The sequence below is a fragment of the Acinonyx jubatus genome, chromosome B4, assembly GCF_027475565.1.
Source record: "Acinonyx jubatus isolate Ajub_Pintada_27869175 chromosome B4, VMU_Ajub_asm_v1.0, whole genome shotgun sequence".
NCBI lineage: Eukaryota > Metazoa > Chordata > Mammalia > Carnivora > Felidae > Acinonyx > Acinonyx jubatus.
This window is the reverse complement of record NC_069387.1, coordinates 12,367,764-12,384,839: the sequence shown is the minus strand read 5'-3', so window position 1 is coordinate 12,384,839 and position 17,076 is coordinate 12,367,764. Positions and strand designations below refer to the sequence as shown.

Genomic DNA, 17,076 nt, shown 5'->3' with positions numbered 1-17,076 from the left:
TTAAGTGTTTCTTTCGGTATTTACTGCCATCTTTCTAAACACTATACTGACAGTGCTTGACTTTTTCTGTCTGGATGGTTAATCCTTAAACCACACCCACTGGCCCCTCACAGACAGACAGACAGACAGACAGACAGACACACACACACACACACACACACAAATTTCTCTTTCCTATCTTCCCCAAATACAATTACTAGTGAATGCAATATTCAGGATTTACTGCAGATGTCTACCCAAATGCTGTTCAAAGCAGAGCCACAGAGTATACTATGACAGTATGTCCTTTCGTATCTTTCCCTATCTTTTTGCTTGTTTATGCAGGTATCACCGTTTCACTCTTCCACAGTGAAACTACACTCAAAATGACCGAACACAACAGGTAATACATCCGTTCCATTTTTCTCCTGGAGCCCTCTAGGTGTTCCAACCTAGAACAAATCAATTCCAGATCTCTTGGCACTGTGACCATCCTAGAGCATGCCTTCCCCTTCACCCGGGCAGTTCCTTCCACCCCAATCCTGCGCTGGATCTGGTTTCCTGGATCTTTTTTATCTCCCTCCCTCATCTTGGTGGAGCACATCCTCAAGTAGAGGCAATCCAACACAGTGGAGTGAGGATGACCCACGTTCAAATCCGAACTCCAACACTTACTAGCTGTGTGGCCTTGGGAACTAACTTCTCCATGGCCCCGTTTCCCCACTTGTAAAACAGAAATTATCCCATCAACCTCATATTATTGCTCTCAAGTGAAGTGAAGCACACAGTAGGTACTAAATAAATGTTAGTTATAATGATTCCAAGGAAGGGTATTTGAAAGGTCACATTTTTAAAACATTCTGAGACTCGTCTGAAAATCTCTTTAGCCTATCTTCACACTTAATTGCCAGTTTAGACAGGAATATGACTGAGTTGAAAATTATTTTCCTTGTTACCCAGGTATTGTTTCACGGTCTCGCAGCTTCCAGTACTGCTAACGAGAAGGGCAACGGCTTTTTAATTCCTGAATCTTTGTAAACCACCTGTTTCTTTTCTCCAGAAGCGTTTAAAGTCTTTTCTTTAAGCATTAGCCTTCCAGGGTTTTACTGTGTTAGGCCTTGATGGGAGATCTTTCCTATTCATTTGCTATTACTCAGATTTCCCTGAATTTCTCTGTTCACTTTTTCCTGGAATCTGAATAGTGTGATCCTCTAGACTGATTCCCTCGTTCTCTTACCCTTCTCTTTTAACTTTTACATTTCTGCTGTCATGTTTGATTTCTAAGAGGTCATTCTGATTCTGACTTTTCTTTGTGGCATAGTCTTACTTCACGGTTACAGCCTTACCTAAAGATATTAATTAAGCTTTTAATTGAAGGTTTTTTTTGTTTTTTGTTTTTTTTTCCTGTTCTTTACACTACAGCTCTATCTCTGAATTCCTTTTTTTCTATGTGTTTCTATGTGTTTTCTAATTTGGTCTCTTTCACACTGTAAACTTTCTCTAAAGGTCTGAACGTCCTTGGTAAACATTTGTATTTATGAACAAGGCACTGGAGAGCTAAGGGAAAGTCCCTGAATGGGCAGGGCTGGTCAAGAACAGAGCTTCACGTGGGTACAATACGGCAGCAATCTCGTTTTGTCACTGGAGAAATACTAAATGTTAGTATTTTCTCTGTTCTCTTGAGTCAGTTCACAGAGAAGAATCCTCTGAATTCCTGAGCAGGCTTCCAGCATCACAGGAACCCAGGGAGAGGAGGCACTACAGGTCTCACCTGTTAACACAGAGGCTTTCACTTCAGCATCCTGTTTTCACCATGGCAGGTCAACCTTCCCGAATAGTACAAATCCCTCAGAAGGTTAACTTGTCTTCTGCTAGAGGAGAAGGGCAGTAGGGCCCACGTGGGTAAGGCAGAAGGAACCTCTGGACTACATATCCTAATTCTCAGCCACTATTCCTCGTTTTTAGCCCCATCCCATAGACTGGACTTTTAGAAGTGCCCAACAGCCCCACATCTTGACCTTTCCAGATTCTACAGAGTTTGTATTAATGGCTCCCTAATAACTCCCCCCCAAACAAATTCAACCAAACTGTTTTTTTTTTAAATCAGGATGTTTCTAGGAAAATATCTACACAAATTAATGGACTGTACACTTATAAATGATTAATATGGTAAATTTTATGTATATTTCACAATGTTTAAAAAATCTAATTAAAGCATTTTAGAATATTATAGATAAAGTATAAAAATATCAAATATAGAGGCATCTGGGAGGCTCAGTCTGTTGTGGGTCCAACTCCAGCTCGGGTCAAGATCTCACAGTTTGTGAGTTCGAGCCCCATATCAGGCTTGCTGCTGTCAACACAGAGCCTGCTTCAGATTCTCTGTCCCCTCTCTCTCTGCCCCTCCCCCGCTCATTCATACTCTCTCTCAAAACGAAATAAAACATTAAATATATACACACACACACACACAATATAGGTACAGTGTGGAGTACCTGCATGTGATACAGGATATGAATCCTGCAAAATGAAAGTTTACACCCAGATAAATCAATGAACGATTATATCAATGTGCATCCACTAAAAAATTAGCAATTTTTTTATTGCAGAAAATAATAATTTTCTAAAACCAAACCAAACTACAATCACAATTCTTTAGCTGGATTTGCCTTTTCTTTTACAAACTCTCATTAGTTACTAGGACTTAATGTCGTTGCTTTTAAGTAATCTTTGTACGATGTACAGAGAAGACACTTCATGAAATTATTTCTGTCCCTGTCACTATTCTACACTATAAGAACAAAGCCTTGAAAACGAAAGCACAGATCCACTTAGTGATACAGCCCGAGAATGTCAAGAGTAAGGGATGAGTGCCATTTTCCACCTAGCTACTTAAAATTCTAGCAACGAACTGCCCAAGTTCTAATAAAGGAATGAATTTACATGAGAAAATTAAGTTAAAAACGAATCCTGACTTCGGACTGAAGGAATACTCATTTGACCTCAAGTGTGATGTTCAAAAAATGTGTACTTAATGATTAAAAGTTAATCTCTACAATTTCAAGTAACACCCATAGTTAAGCATGAAAAAAACAATCCTTCAAACACTGTTTACCGGAATTCTTTTCACACAAGAACACCATTAAAATTGCATTCATCTAAATAACTCATGCTAGCCTTTTAAGTAACTCATCTGGATCTCACTACTTGGGATGATGAAAAGTCCCACTGCAAGTGCTGAAAGTATAAAAATTTCCAGAATCTGCAGAACTCAATGGAACTTTAGAGACAAGTGGTAACCTGGGACTGACTCACTGTGCCTTTATAGTTTACAGTAAGAACAGAGCTGCTCTCTTTCTCACCTGTCTGGATGCTTCTTTTCTGGAAGAGAACGTATTTCCAGTTCACAGGCTCATTCATCATTTCACAGAAAGTAACAACAAAGTACAATGACCAGTGATAATCCCATTCTGAAAACAGCATTTGCCCACTTAGCTAAGTTAGGTGAAAATTTATACCAAAGGACCGATTTGGGCAAAGATTTCCTTTATTTGATTACCAGGCTTTCAGGGGACGAGGCAATCTGACTTTTTTTCACGCATGTAGTTAAGAAACAGACGATGTAATACCCCAAGTTAAATATTTGTTATCAGTGAAGCTGCCAGTTGAAACGAAACACACACAGCTTAGATCAGCATTCCCCAAAATGTGTTTCTACTGAACACTGGCATTCCATGATATTAAAAGGTGATGTGTCTGATTGATAAATGCTAGCCATATTTTTCTCTAAAAATGTAATACAGCAGAGAGTACTACATGGGTAAACAGTTTGTTATCATGAGATAACTTGCCTTTAAGAAACGGTTTAGCACAGCCAAGAACACCAGGAGGTAGCATGAAGCCACACGGCCCACAAGTGTGACGTATAATTTGCATAGGGACGCATAGGGAATGTTTAGCAGCTAACCGTGATACTGTATATTCGACATACAGATCAAGTTGTGCCACTCAGTGCAGTAATGCAAGTTTCTGCTATACCATTTTCAGCAACACATGATTATAAATTCACAAATATTCCACGAACAAGTAAATCTGGCAAATCCTAGTGTAGGCGAAACATACCCAGAGCCCGAAATATAGATTGAACTAATTGACAGAAAATGTTGACATGATGTCTTTACTAGGGAATTTACTCATCTGGATTACTGACAACAACTCACCAGAGAAGATTACAGGACATTTGCCTTTCATAACAGTGAAACCTCATGAAAAGTATTTGGAAGGAGTATTATTCCTTCATCATCTAATCACCAAAGAAATCTGTGTTATAATACAGTACACAGATCAATTAATCTACATGTATTCGGGACACTATCATCAGGAGACAAAGAGCACAATCAAACTTGAACATGTGATGGCAGTAATTCCAACAATTCTGCAAAGGCATGGGCAGGACTTGGGCCCAACAAGAGACAGCAGAGTGTCCCCGAACTAGCACTACTGGGAAGCTGTAGCCAGCCTGTGCTCTGAAGGGGCAAGAAGGACTGTAGTTACCGAAACCCAGAAGTAACTGTATGGAGATGGCCTCCTGAGAGAAGACATGGCCTTGGGGAGGGGATGCCATCAGCCCTCACTGACCCCACAGGGAGGAAGCCAGGGACATCAATACTTCTGACCTGTTCTTCTCCCACCTACCAAATGCCTTCGAGCCTCTCTCACTACCAACCCAACGGAAGCCAAAAAGCAAGGGAGACTGTCAATGTCACTGACAAAAGCCAGGTTTCCGGGCCACAGGCCAAGGCGAAGAAACATGGCAAGTGAGCCTGCAGAGCAGAGCCGCCTGATGACAATTTCAGCCTTTCTTCCTTCTCTTCTTTACGGACAAGCATGCCCAAGATATGAACCTTTTCAAGAGAGGTCTTTAAATGACTGAATTATAAGGTCTCTAAATAACCAAGAGCCTCCTATAATCTGTATACAAGAAGCTTTACTCAAATCTGGGCCAAAGGTTACATCTGCATTTGGCAGAACAAACACAGTTCTTAAAGTTACTACCACCAATTTGAATCTAACCTCAGATTTGAGACCAGCTAATAAACTATACAACTTTTCTTGATCTGCACGGTGAAAACACCCTCCCTGTGGTGTGTTTAATTTTTGTGAGCAAGAGAACACTTCAAACAACTTTCACAGTTTAAATTCTATAGAGGTTTGCAGAAAACCCAAAGATGAAATCCCGGTACTATAAAATAGCCTCCTGAATTGTTTTCAACCATACTTCCTAACACACATATTTCTCACCGGGATGTCTAAATACAAAAATAATTTTTCCATACATCCAAGATTCCATTACATGATGTCCAAAAACAGGCAAAGTTAACCAATAGTAACACAAGTCCGAAAAATGGTCACTTCTGATGGGAAGAGAATTTGGGCTGGGAAAAGGCATGAACAAACTTTTGGGGTCCCACTAGAAACACTCTGTATCTCCACCTTGTTCTCCTGTCTAGATAAAAAAATTACATGTATCAGTAATCACTGGACTGTACAATTAAGTTTGGTACACCTCACGCATCTAGGTTTATCATAGCTCAGTTTAAAAAGAAATACTGACCCTATTAAATGACTTCCACAATTACCTTCTCAGCAAATACCTTAACATAGAATAGTCTGGGCTAGGTAGTCAGAGGTCAGCAAACTACGGTCCGCAGGCCACGCGTTTCTTTCCCACTACAGCCTGCAGGGTTTAACAGTTGCAATGGAGACCTAGGAAATGCAAAGCCTAAAATACTTACTATCTTTTAAGATGAAGTTTGTCAACTCCTGACTTTAGTATACTTAATGTATCCCTTTTTGAAGGATAGTCCATTAAAAAAAAAAAAAGATATTCTAAATCAACCCCACCTCAACACCAAAGTAACAGGAGGGAGATTCAAAAGACAGCTTAGCAAACCACTCAGCTCATCACAGTCAAGAATTTCATAAAACTCCGCCACTGGGGGCTGGGGGGACGGGCAGCATTCTTTGGCCTCGAGCTGTTTAGCACCATAGGTTTATTTTAGGACATCAAAAATCAGCACTTTTGCTTGTCCAAACACAATGCTAACTTTTTAAATTTGGTGCCAATATTTTAAAAAATAGAAGCACACAGTATCTTGGAAAAAAATAAGATCTTTGGCACATATAAAAAATTAATTAAAAAGAGAGGAAGATAGAACACTGACCCATATTCCTAAAAGGGAACCGTGAGTTGAAGGGACTCCAGCGGCACCGGGGGCAAGCATCGGCTGACACCTCACACTAGCTTGCACTGTCCCCTGTCATGTCAGAGTCGAGACAAAATGAAACAATGCTTCTATCTGTGTCCGTATGAAAAGTAGGAGAACAAATGTCAGAGGGTCAGGTGTTTAACACTCAGCTCACTTGCTACCTGTCATGGGCATAAGGGTTTGCAACCTTAGGTTTAAGCAGTGGCCTCAAGGGAAATGACAGAGAAGAATCAAAGACATCAAAGGGCCAACAAGGGCAAGAGCTGGGGCGCCTGGGTGGCTCAGTCGAGTGTCCAACGTCAGCTCAGGTCACAACCTCATGGTCTGTGAATTCTAGCCCCGCACCGGGCTCACTGCTATCAGGGCAGAGCCCGCGTCGGATGCTCTATCCCCCTCTCTCTTTGCCCCTCCCCCACTTATTCTCTCTCTCAAAAATAAACATTTGGGGCACCTGGGTGGCTCAGTCCATTAAGCATCTGACTCCTGGTTTCAGCTCAGGTCATGACCTCAAGGTTCATGGACCCAAGCCCCACACTGGGCTCTGCACTGACAGTGTGGAGCCTGCTTGGGATTTTCTCTCTCCCTCTCTCTCTCTCTCTCTCTCTGCTCCTCCCCTGCTTGCTCGCTCTCTCTTAAAGTAAATAAACTTAAAAAAAAATGAATAAACATTAGGGAAAAAAAAGCAAGAGTTAACTTGATGCTTGCAAACATCAAGTGGTAGGGATCTCCCTCACATCTTCCCAGTGGCCCTACTCCTGTCTCAGGGCAATTGTGCCTGTTAAAAAGCTTCTCTGTACTATTTTTTGCAACTTCTTGTGAGTCTATCTGTAATTATTTCAAAATAAAAGTTCAATAAAAAGAGAACTATTGTTTCCTTACACTCATTAGAAAGGTCCTCCTTCCTTCCTATACCTTACCCGGTCCTAAACTACAGGCCAAGTTTACTCCCCATCCCACCAGAGAGCTCCTCTATTATCCACAGCTCTTGTGCTCAGATCCCCTCCAACGGTCTCCTTCAAGGAGTAAAAAAGGAACATTTTCACATCTCTTGTCCCATATGGTATTCATTCAGCAAATATTTACTGAGGACCCACGAGTGAGGTACCGTTCTAGATCGGGTATATAACAGAGAACTATGCTCTTGACTTCTGGAACCTACGCTACATTATGTCTAATGATGAAATACAAGCTATCATTACACTTTGTAGCAGTCATATTATACTACTCGTTCAATTGCACGTACAGCCTACTAAATTCCCCAATCCTTTCTCGTATACATTGCTCAGATTGTATACTCAAGCAACTAGGTCATTGGATCCAGATTTTTTTATGGTCATCCTTTTTAAATATTATTTTTTTAGAATCTGTTCTTTTCTTCAGTCTTTCAAGAACTTCTGGAATGCCAACATCTTCTCCACCTAAACACACACCCTACTCTTTCTTGTTTCTTGCTGTCTATAAATCCAATAAATAAACCTCTCAGTATAGTCAACCAAACCAGTCATTAAAATGTTTAACAGGACAGTTTGAGGTGACTAAGACCCAATGACATCTCACCAGCATCCACCCAACAGACATGGATCTATTCAGTACTCCACGGCTTCCCACACTGAACCAGCTAGGTAGGAATGCACCTGACTGTATTACCATATTTACATCTGTCCACAACAATATTATTGGGTTTAAGTCAGACACCTTCCTGAAGTTCTCAGTATGTTTACCAATTTTCCCTAATCATCTTGGGGAAAAAAAGGAGTATTTTTTAAATGGGAATGGAACAATTAAAAACGAAGACCAAAGGAAGGGAAAAAGGTCATTATATAGCTTCCAAAAATAAATCAGAAATCTTAAAAACTACTAGATGGATTTTAGAGAGAAAATCAGTTTGTGGGGAAGTAGAAATGACACCACTGCTGAGAAACAAAATACTGCCTTTGAGACAATTTATGTAGTTATACACACTATGGCTCTGGCTATGGTACAGCTGAACACAATTAACACATTTAACAACTGGAAATTTTTTTATTGTTAAAGCCAAATGACTTTTTCCCCCCCAAATAAAAGCCTTTTGCCTTCAATACAGTCACTGGTTATTATTAAAAAATGGAAAGGTCTTTGAATTTCAACAAGTTATTTTTGGACTCTATAAATTCTACAATTCATATTAGGGAGTCAGGTTGAACTCCTATTTGAAAATGCTAATATGTATGAATAAGGCATAAAGCATGACACACAAGTTAATCTTTAGCACTTGGAACTGAAATCACATAGCAAGATAATTCATGAATATGGTAATAATTGTTCCCTGGCACAAAATCTGAAAGCACGTTATGCATTTTAAGTGGATTTTACATTTTAAGTGAACTTCCCCAGTATCATCTTCAAGCTTCAGAAGTAACATCCGGCATAAGTCATTATACAGACACAATCTGGGACTTTTGACAATTTGGCAAAAGCTGCGTAACAGTTGACTTTTTTCCCCACTAAGAAAAAAAGTTTTGCCCAACAATAATGCAAACAAGTTTATATGAGGCATATAGGACTGTACGAAAATAAACTATCAACATTTGAGACCTGTTTCTGTCTAAATGTTACTGACAAATAATTACATTCATTAAGCCCAAATTTTTACTATTCATTCCTTCTTTTTAACCCTGTAGATGTTAAATCTAGCTGGGAAGTGACAAAATGAGATTTACTGCTAAACAGTCTAAATTTGTCCTTCTTCACTAAACTCCCAAAACCAAATGAGGTAGCATTATTTCAGTGCTATGGTAATTAAAGTACAACCCCTCACCCTGTCTTGCGTTATGTATGAAACTTACAAGGGCTCCATTTTATGCAGTGAAGAGGTCTTAAATACAAGTACTTAGGAAAAGCGGACTTGTGTCCTATCGTGCTATGTCCAATTTGCTAGAATTCTTCTCCTGCTCTCAAAATTTACGATTTGGGAATCGGAGCATGTTAACCTCCAGAGCAATTTCATTCCCTCCCAACTGCTTACCTGAATATATTTCCGCTGTGTTTCATCGTTTAAAACATGTGCAACGTGCTTAGAAAAGATCTTTTCTCTACCAGTTCTGGCATGGATACCAACCATAGTGACCCCTATGGGCCAAGGGGCATTTCCAATGGCCATCTGAAGATAAGCATCATTAGCCTAAAAAGAAAGAGATCAGAAAAGCAAAAATACTGGGTTGGTCCATATTTTTAAAGTATTTCACAGCCCTTTATGACATAATCTTCATCCATGTCCTGAGCATGTTGAAAGTATTACCATTCCCATTATTCAAACAAAAGAAATTCAAATATGAGCTGACCGACTGCCCTTCCCAGGACCACAAATGTCCTGGAAAAACAGAAACCAAAGCTAATCCTGTGAGTAAAAAGACAAACATGCCTTTGCAACCTTTGTGCAGTGGAAATTAATACATTTCAGATCTGGAATTACCAGGTAGGTTTTTTGATGCACTGACACCAACTCCAGTTTGAGTCACCTTTAGACCCAGTCTTCTCCACAGGTGGTCACAAAGAAGATGGAGGTTAAGTGGTTTTTCATAATCCAACCCGCAACTGTATCCACTCCCTGCACAGCAGCATAGACCTCTGAAAGCAGCGGGGGCTCCGTGAGCTGGGACTATCACACAGGGTCCACAGCAGATGTATAAACAGAGATTAAATACTAACCCTCGAGTCGAATAGTTTAAGGATGAGATCGTTTCACTTTGGCCCCTCAGAACCTCCCACCTGCCAAGAACCTTAAAATAAAAGCTACAAAACGTAAAGACAGAAACCAACGAAGACAAATGGCTCTTTTTCTAAACCAAGCCCAGCTACCTGTGAGGGGAAAAAAAGGAGAAAACCAAAAGAGAAATCAAGTAAATTCTACAAGACCCCGAGGGTTTCAGAGACGCTTACCAGTCAGGTCTCAAAGATATTCTAATTTTAAAAATCCAATACCTATGTGTATGATATGTAGAGCTGATTTAAAAAAAAAAAAATTAGCCTACCAACAGACTAACTAGAAGTTCATTTTCTACCCTAAGTTTGAATTTGCTCTACTCCGTAGTTTTAGAAAGCTTAATTTTTAAAAGCCCATTACATACTTATATCACTGATTCTGAATTGTACAAATTTTAACACTGGGTATTAACTGATAGAATTTCCAGTATTTAGTTACCCCAAATTTCTAAAGAAAATTGTCCCAATAGGTTATTCAAGTTTCTTGGTTCTTCTGCACTGTACGCAAAATGAACTTTCACCTGATTCTCAAATATGCAAATGCAAAAAGTAACCAGAGGGAAGGCACGCTCACTAGTAGACAAGTGGTTTCTTCCCGCAGTGATGGTGACCTCATCTACCCATTCCAAGGCAACTGTCCTTAGTAAGCACCATGCAACTAACAGAAACTATCCAAGAATAAAATTGATAGACATAAAACCCAAAAACATTTCCTTCGATAAAACCAGCTGGCTCTCCAACAGAAGGAGTAAAATCACTACTGGAGCCTCATCAGCATGAGGCTGCAGCACCCACAGGTGCCAGCCGGCCCTGTGTTTGGGAAGAGATGGTCAGAGCACAGGGGTAAGCCCGGTCGTTCCCACTTCTCTGGCAGAGCCCCACCTACTGCTCTGGAACAGCCGCTGGAACCGTCACGCTGAAATTCCCTACTGCCACACTCAGGAGGCACCGCCACGAGAAGCTTCCGCTTCAGACTCTGCTCACGGCCCAGATGCAGGGGCACTCATCCAATCCCCACTACTGGTACAGCAGGCCGCTCTCTTTGTGCTCCCCTCAGCCAGCTGACGGCCTTCCACTTGCCTTTCTGAAGTCGGCTCCAGGAACCCCGGGCCTCAAGAGCGCTTTCTCCCTGTCGCCACCTCCTAGAGCCCATTCAGGAGGAAAGACACCGGGACAAGGGGTAAAGTCGTCCCTAACAAGGGGTCTGCTATTGTTGCTGTTCTGAAATGGGAGAGATGAATTCTAGCGGCCTTACTTGGAACATTTTCTCATAGAAGTATAAAGGGTGGTTAAATTCCATTGTATCATTAGTACAATACTTTAGCTATATTACGGATTAAGTAGGCTTTTATAGCTGGCCTGGGAAACTAATCTACATAACATTGTTTCTATGGGAAAATTTGTTCCAAGCCATAATCTTGAACAATCTTTGAAATCCAATCCCATTCATGAAATGAACACTGCCTATATCCAGTTCATGCTCCGAAGAATCTTTACACCTACCTTAAAAATGACTAAAAAATCAGTGTAGTCAGAAAGTTTATTATCAATGTCTAAAAATAAAGCTGACAATACATTAGAGAATAAAAGATTTTGTCACTACTAATTCATTTCACGTTTACTCACATTTACTCTTAAAGCTCCTTTGTAAAATACTCCCACGCTAAATAAACATAATCCACACACACAACCTAGACAGGCTCATACCGTGATTTTGATGCACAGCATTGGTAACGTACCTTTACATATTCTCTCTGCAGCATGAACTTAATAATATCTGTTATGGATTCTTTAATATCAGCAGGAAGATTCTGGAAAAGAAAAAACATCATCACTATTTTTGGAAGCTACTGTGTATAGTTCAAGATTGCATTTACTCTTTACAGATTGTTTTTTTAAAAATCAGTTAATAGAAGCATCTTCCAAGGAACCTTACCCTTTTCCGAAGCTTTCTGAAAAGGGGTCTGAGATAGGACTCAGTCTGTTTTTGAGTGGCACTGTTCAGTTTACCCTGCACACTGCGCTTCACGTAATCTTCTCTGGCATTCAGTTCTTTAGCCCAAACACCAAGGAGAAACTGTCGAAAGAATGGGCAAATTTAGACTACGATGCCACCCAGTGGTTCAAAAAGTTTAAATGTTCTCTAAAATACGGAACAACATATTACCATCTTTAGAGTATATTTCTTGACTAATTAAAATATCATCAATTACCGTTTAATTAATGAATTATTTCTGCTTATTGTGTCAGGTATGTTTTGCAGTGCCTCTGGCAAGTCACAAACTTCCCTGTTCTCTGTGTGTGTGTGTGTGTGTGTATTATATATATTCCTAGTTCAACAATAATTTCTCTCAAAAAAAAAAAAAACTATCATATCTCACAGAAATATTTCGACAGAAATAAACTTTTACTCGTATTTCTATTACATAAAATTGAACCCACCGAGACTTATTTGCCATAATGGCATATGTGCTATGATACTTAATCAATCTTCCAAATATGTTGGTGCAGCACAGGCACATCCCAGAGATACCGCGGGTTTGGTTGCAGACCATCGCATTAATAAAGCAGATATCGCAAGAGCCCAATGAATTTTTTTAGTTTTCTAGTGCATATAGAAGTTCTGTTTACGCTATAATGTAGTCTCTTAAGCGTACAACAGCATTATGTCTAAAAAACAATGTATGTAGCTTCATTTAAACATACTTTATTGCTAAAACATGCTAACCATCATCTGTGCTTTCACATCCTAATCACTGATCACAATTCACCATCACAAATGTAATAATGAAAAAGTTTGAAATATTGCAAGCATCACCAAAATGTGACACAGAGACACAAAGTAAACAAACGCTCCTGGGAAAAAACGATGCCAGTACACTGGCTCAAAGCACAGCTGTCACAGACCCATCAATTTGTAAAATAAACCAACAAGCCAAAACGCATTATCTGCAAAGCCCAATAAAGCCAAGCACTATAACATGGGGTATGCCTCTGTTTGGACTTTCTACTTTTGCAGGAAAGAGGAGATTCAATTAGATATTCCCACTAAATCACCTGACTGAAGGAGAAGGAAGGAAAAAGAAAACAAATCAACTATGACTCATCCCCCCTCCCCTCTCCCAGCCCTAGAAAGTAGACCTAGTGCCCCTTGGGTTTAAATGCAAAGAGCACCCTTTCTAGAGGCAGATAACCAGGGAAGGTGGAGGAAGACCTACCACCCCAGGGGCATCACCTATGCTCATCCTCTGTCCGGAGAGGAGAGGTGGTCACTCCAAGAGGAAATTCCAGCTCACGCCAGCTCCCAAGCCCTATCTAATTCCATGCCATCTCAACAGACTGAGAATCCTGATGACTAATACACTGTATTTAAACAGTAAACACAAGTAAAAGCACTTCTCGTGTTTAAATCTCTTGGCATGAACATAGTTTGTGAATAAGTGCTAAAATGAATCTGACATTCGCACACACTCTACCTACTCCAGGAAAGCAAGAAATCCCACGGCCAGAGACGGATGGAGCTAACCATAGCGGGAATACGCAGCTATCTGCAGAACTGAGAAAATGAGCAGTCTCTGAAAGGTTGCTGATGTGTTTGCTTTTTTTTCCACTGCCAAGGTCTTCCCACCTCCTTCCTCTCCTTACTGCCATCACCACTCGTAAGAGCTTCTGGAACAAGCCCCTCACTGCACTCCCTCCTGGAGTGTTTTAAAAAATTTTAAACTCCCCGAACTTCTCGTTTGTTCCACCGCTGTGATTCTTTTCTGTGTGTTTACAGTAAGTCAGTTTTAAAGTGCCACAGTGAAAGTACACGTACATCCCCTCAGACTAACCTCTCTACCCAAGTGCACGGCAGTGTTGGAAACCAGGTACATACAAAACACGTTTAACGAGGGATTCCCTCTCCAGTCCTTGACCCTTAAATATGGTCCAAAAATTAAAGAACAGTTCGTAACCAACCCACACGTCCTTCCTTCGTAGCCCAAAAACACGTACCTTAAGGAATTTGGTAATGATGTCCATGTCTTTATGATCATCCCCTTTTCCTAAAGACTCTCCCAATGCCTGCAGAAAACAGAATGCTTCCGGTCATTCGTAAAGAGCAACGACGGAATATGTTATCAACGTGAGTTGAACACGGATCTTTATTACAGAAACTAACTGCTGTTTAAAAAAAAAAAAACAAAAAAACTAAGGACTTTCTAGATAAAAAACAAAACTTGCTTTCGGCTCAGATCATGATCTCATGGTTCGTGAGATCGAGCCCTGTGTCAGGCTCTGTGCCGCTTGGGATCCTCTCTCTCTGCCCCTCTGGTGCACACACACACTCTCTCATAATAAACTTAAAAAAACGAAAAAGAAAATATACCTTGCCATTTAAATTTAGAGAGTAGGTCATCTTTTATGAACCGAAAGACAAAAGATGGGGCTTTGAGGACTGACTACTAATGGAACGGAGATTTCTTTTTAGGAAAACAATGTTCTGGAATTAGATTGTGATGATGGTTCCATCAACCTGCGAATATACTAAAAATCAGTGAACCGAACATTTTAGATGGGTAAGCAGTATAATAAGTGATTATCATAATAAAGCTATTTCAGAAAAAAAACAAGCTCAGAACTGGTTACTCACACTAATTTTTTCTGTCAGATTTAGGGTGCATAGATAAGTGAGGGGGAGAAAGACAGGGCACAATTACCAGAACTATGATCTTACTCATGCAGAGTGCAGCCAAGAGTGAAAGGAAACAGAAAAATAATAGTTTGTGTTTTATTAAGCAGTTAAAGCTTTAAACTAAGCCATAATTTTAGCTTGAGCTAGATATTTAGATAGTACAACACTGCTTTTTAATTAAGATTACACATATCACACCATATTCATCACAGTGGCAAAAAATGAGAAAGCAAGATACTGCCAAGTGCTGGCAGGGATGTGGGAACAAAGGGCACGCACACACTGCTGATGCGGGTATAGACCGGTACGGGCGTTCTAGGGAGCAGCCTGACAGTACTGGACAAGTGAAACATTTCTAACACAGCAACCCTGCCTCTGAGTCCACAGGGGTATGTGCAAGACTGCTCCTCACAAAGCTGTCTGTGGTACTAGGGAGCCGGAGCAAGCCAGCTCTCAGGAGGAAGCAAAAAGTACAAGGCAGTGAATGCCACCGAGTACGAAATGCTACGCAGCAGTTAATCCAAAGGTTTAGATATACGTGCAACATCAAGGGTGGATCTTAAAAACAGTTCTAAGTAGAAAAAGAAGAGTAAAAAAAAATTAGTTTCACAGTATAGTATCATTTATGAGTATTCAAAACACAAGCATACAAAACACTACTGGCTTTACAAGACCACCAACAGATACAAGGATGCGTGTCAAACATAGCCAAATGATTACTTTTGAAGGCAGGAAGTAGGATAATGTGAGTGGACATTGAGGAAAAAGGGAGTGATAAGTAAAAGCATGAAATTTCAAATGGGCCTTTGTGCTCCGAAGTGAGGAACCCGATGACCTCAGGAATCTTCTCCAGGGAATGGAAGGTATGCCAGGGAATGAAGACAGGTGGGCGTAGAGATTACCTCTAACTCCTCGATTGTGGTGTTTTCTTCATGAACTTTCAAGTCATTCTGTGTGTCTTCCTCTCCAGGTTCCTGGCCACCAACAAGCTCATTGAGGTATTGCTGGTCAATCTTATCCAAAGCTGCTTTCAGATCATTTCTCAATCCCTGAAAAGGGTGAAAAATTACACCTCCTATGAAATCTGATATTTCACTTTTGATTTTTCACTAAGTCCAAGTCATTTTCTTCCTCCACAAGTAGTTAAGAGCTTAGTAAAATTAGGGACTCAAGTAAGATTTCAATTTATTACACAGCTATCATCGGTGTCCGAAGTTAATTATCATGAACATATTTAAATTTGAAAGAATGTATGTACAACAGCTCCTCTGGTCAGAAAAATAAAGTGTATGTGTGACAAATGCAAATGAGAATACTCACAAATGCTTTAATTTTCTAGTGAGGTCTAATGAAAGTGAGTCCTCAACCCATTTTTCCAGTTGACTTAAAATGTCTAGCCTTACCACAACTATTCTGAATTCCTGTAACATTCAGCAATGTCAACTAGTATCTCATCTATATCCTGGGCTTTTACTAGGTTTCTAATAAATCAGCAAATTCCACATTCTATTCACATCCAGTTTGTGACCACTTGATAAAAACAGAAGCCTTAAAGCTGGACCCAATACCTTACACCACACATAAAAATTCAAAAAAGGAGAGCCCAGGGTGTCTCAGTAAGTTAAGCGTCTCACTTCAGCTCAGGTCACAATCCCATGGTTCATGAGTTCGAGCCCTGTGTTGGGCTCTGTGCTGACAGCGCAGAGCCTGGAGCCTGCTTCAGATTCTGTGTCTCCTTTTCTCTCTGTCCTCCCCCATTCACACTCTGTCTCTCTCAAAAGTAAACATTAAAAAAAAATTAACTCAAAACGGATCAAAGATGGGAATGCAAGCTGGTGCAGCCACTCTGGAAAACAGTAGGGAGGTTCCTCAGAAAACTAAAAATAGAACTACCCTACGACCCAGCAATTGCACTACTAGGCATGTATCCAAGGGATACAGGTGTGCTGTTTCAAAGGGATACATGCACCCCAATTTTATAGTAGCACTATCGACAACAGCCAAAGTATGGAAAGAGCCCAAATGTCCATCGATGGATGAATGGATAAAGATGTGGGGTGTGTGTGTGTGTGTGTTTATATACATGTACAATGGAGTATTACTCGGCAACCAAAAAGAATGAAATCTTGCCATTTGCAACTGTGTGGATGGAACCAGAGGGTATTATGCTAAGCGATGTTAGTCAGAGAAAGACAAATATCATAGGACTTCACTCATATGAGGACTTTAAGAGACAAAACAGAGGAACATAAGGGAAGGGAAACAAAAATAATATAAAAACAGGGAGGGGAACATAACAGAAGAGACTCATAAATATGGAGAACAAACTAAGGGTTATGGGAGGGGTTTCGGGGGGGGGGGGGCTAAACGGGTAAGGGGCACTAAGGAATCTACTCCTGAAATCATTATTGC

The 17,076-nt window shown here is 40.3% G+C and overlaps 1 protein-coding gene across 7 annotated transcripts in view; it reads right to left on the bottom strand.

Moving 5' to 3' along the window:
- The window catches only part of PRPF18 (pre-mRNA processing factor 18), a 102,870-nt gene that overhangs the window by 5,272 nt on the left and 80,522 nt on the right, over positions 1 to 17,076 (bottom strand). For 6 of the 7 annotated variants that reach the window (XM_053225319.1, XM_053225316.1, XM_053225318.1 and 3 more), the window contains 5 exons: positions 15,567 to 15,713; positions 13,986 to 14,054; positions 11,926 to 12,066; positions 11,729 to 11,800; positions 9,253 to 9,408 (listed from right to left, as the gene is read on the bottom strand). In XM_053225319.1, coding sequence (XP_053081294.1) covers positions 9,253 to 9,408; positions 11,729 to 11,800; positions 11,926 to 12,066; positions 13,986 to 14,054; positions 15,567 to 15,713 — 585 coding nt within the window. Of the gene's footprint in view, positions 1 to 9,252; positions 9,409 to 9,699; positions 11,211 to 11,728; positions 11,801 to 11,925; positions 12,067 to 13,985; positions 14,055 to 15,566; positions 15,714 to 17,076 lie in introns of those variants that run through there. The other variant, XR_008299922.1, reaches the window with a different exon arrangement.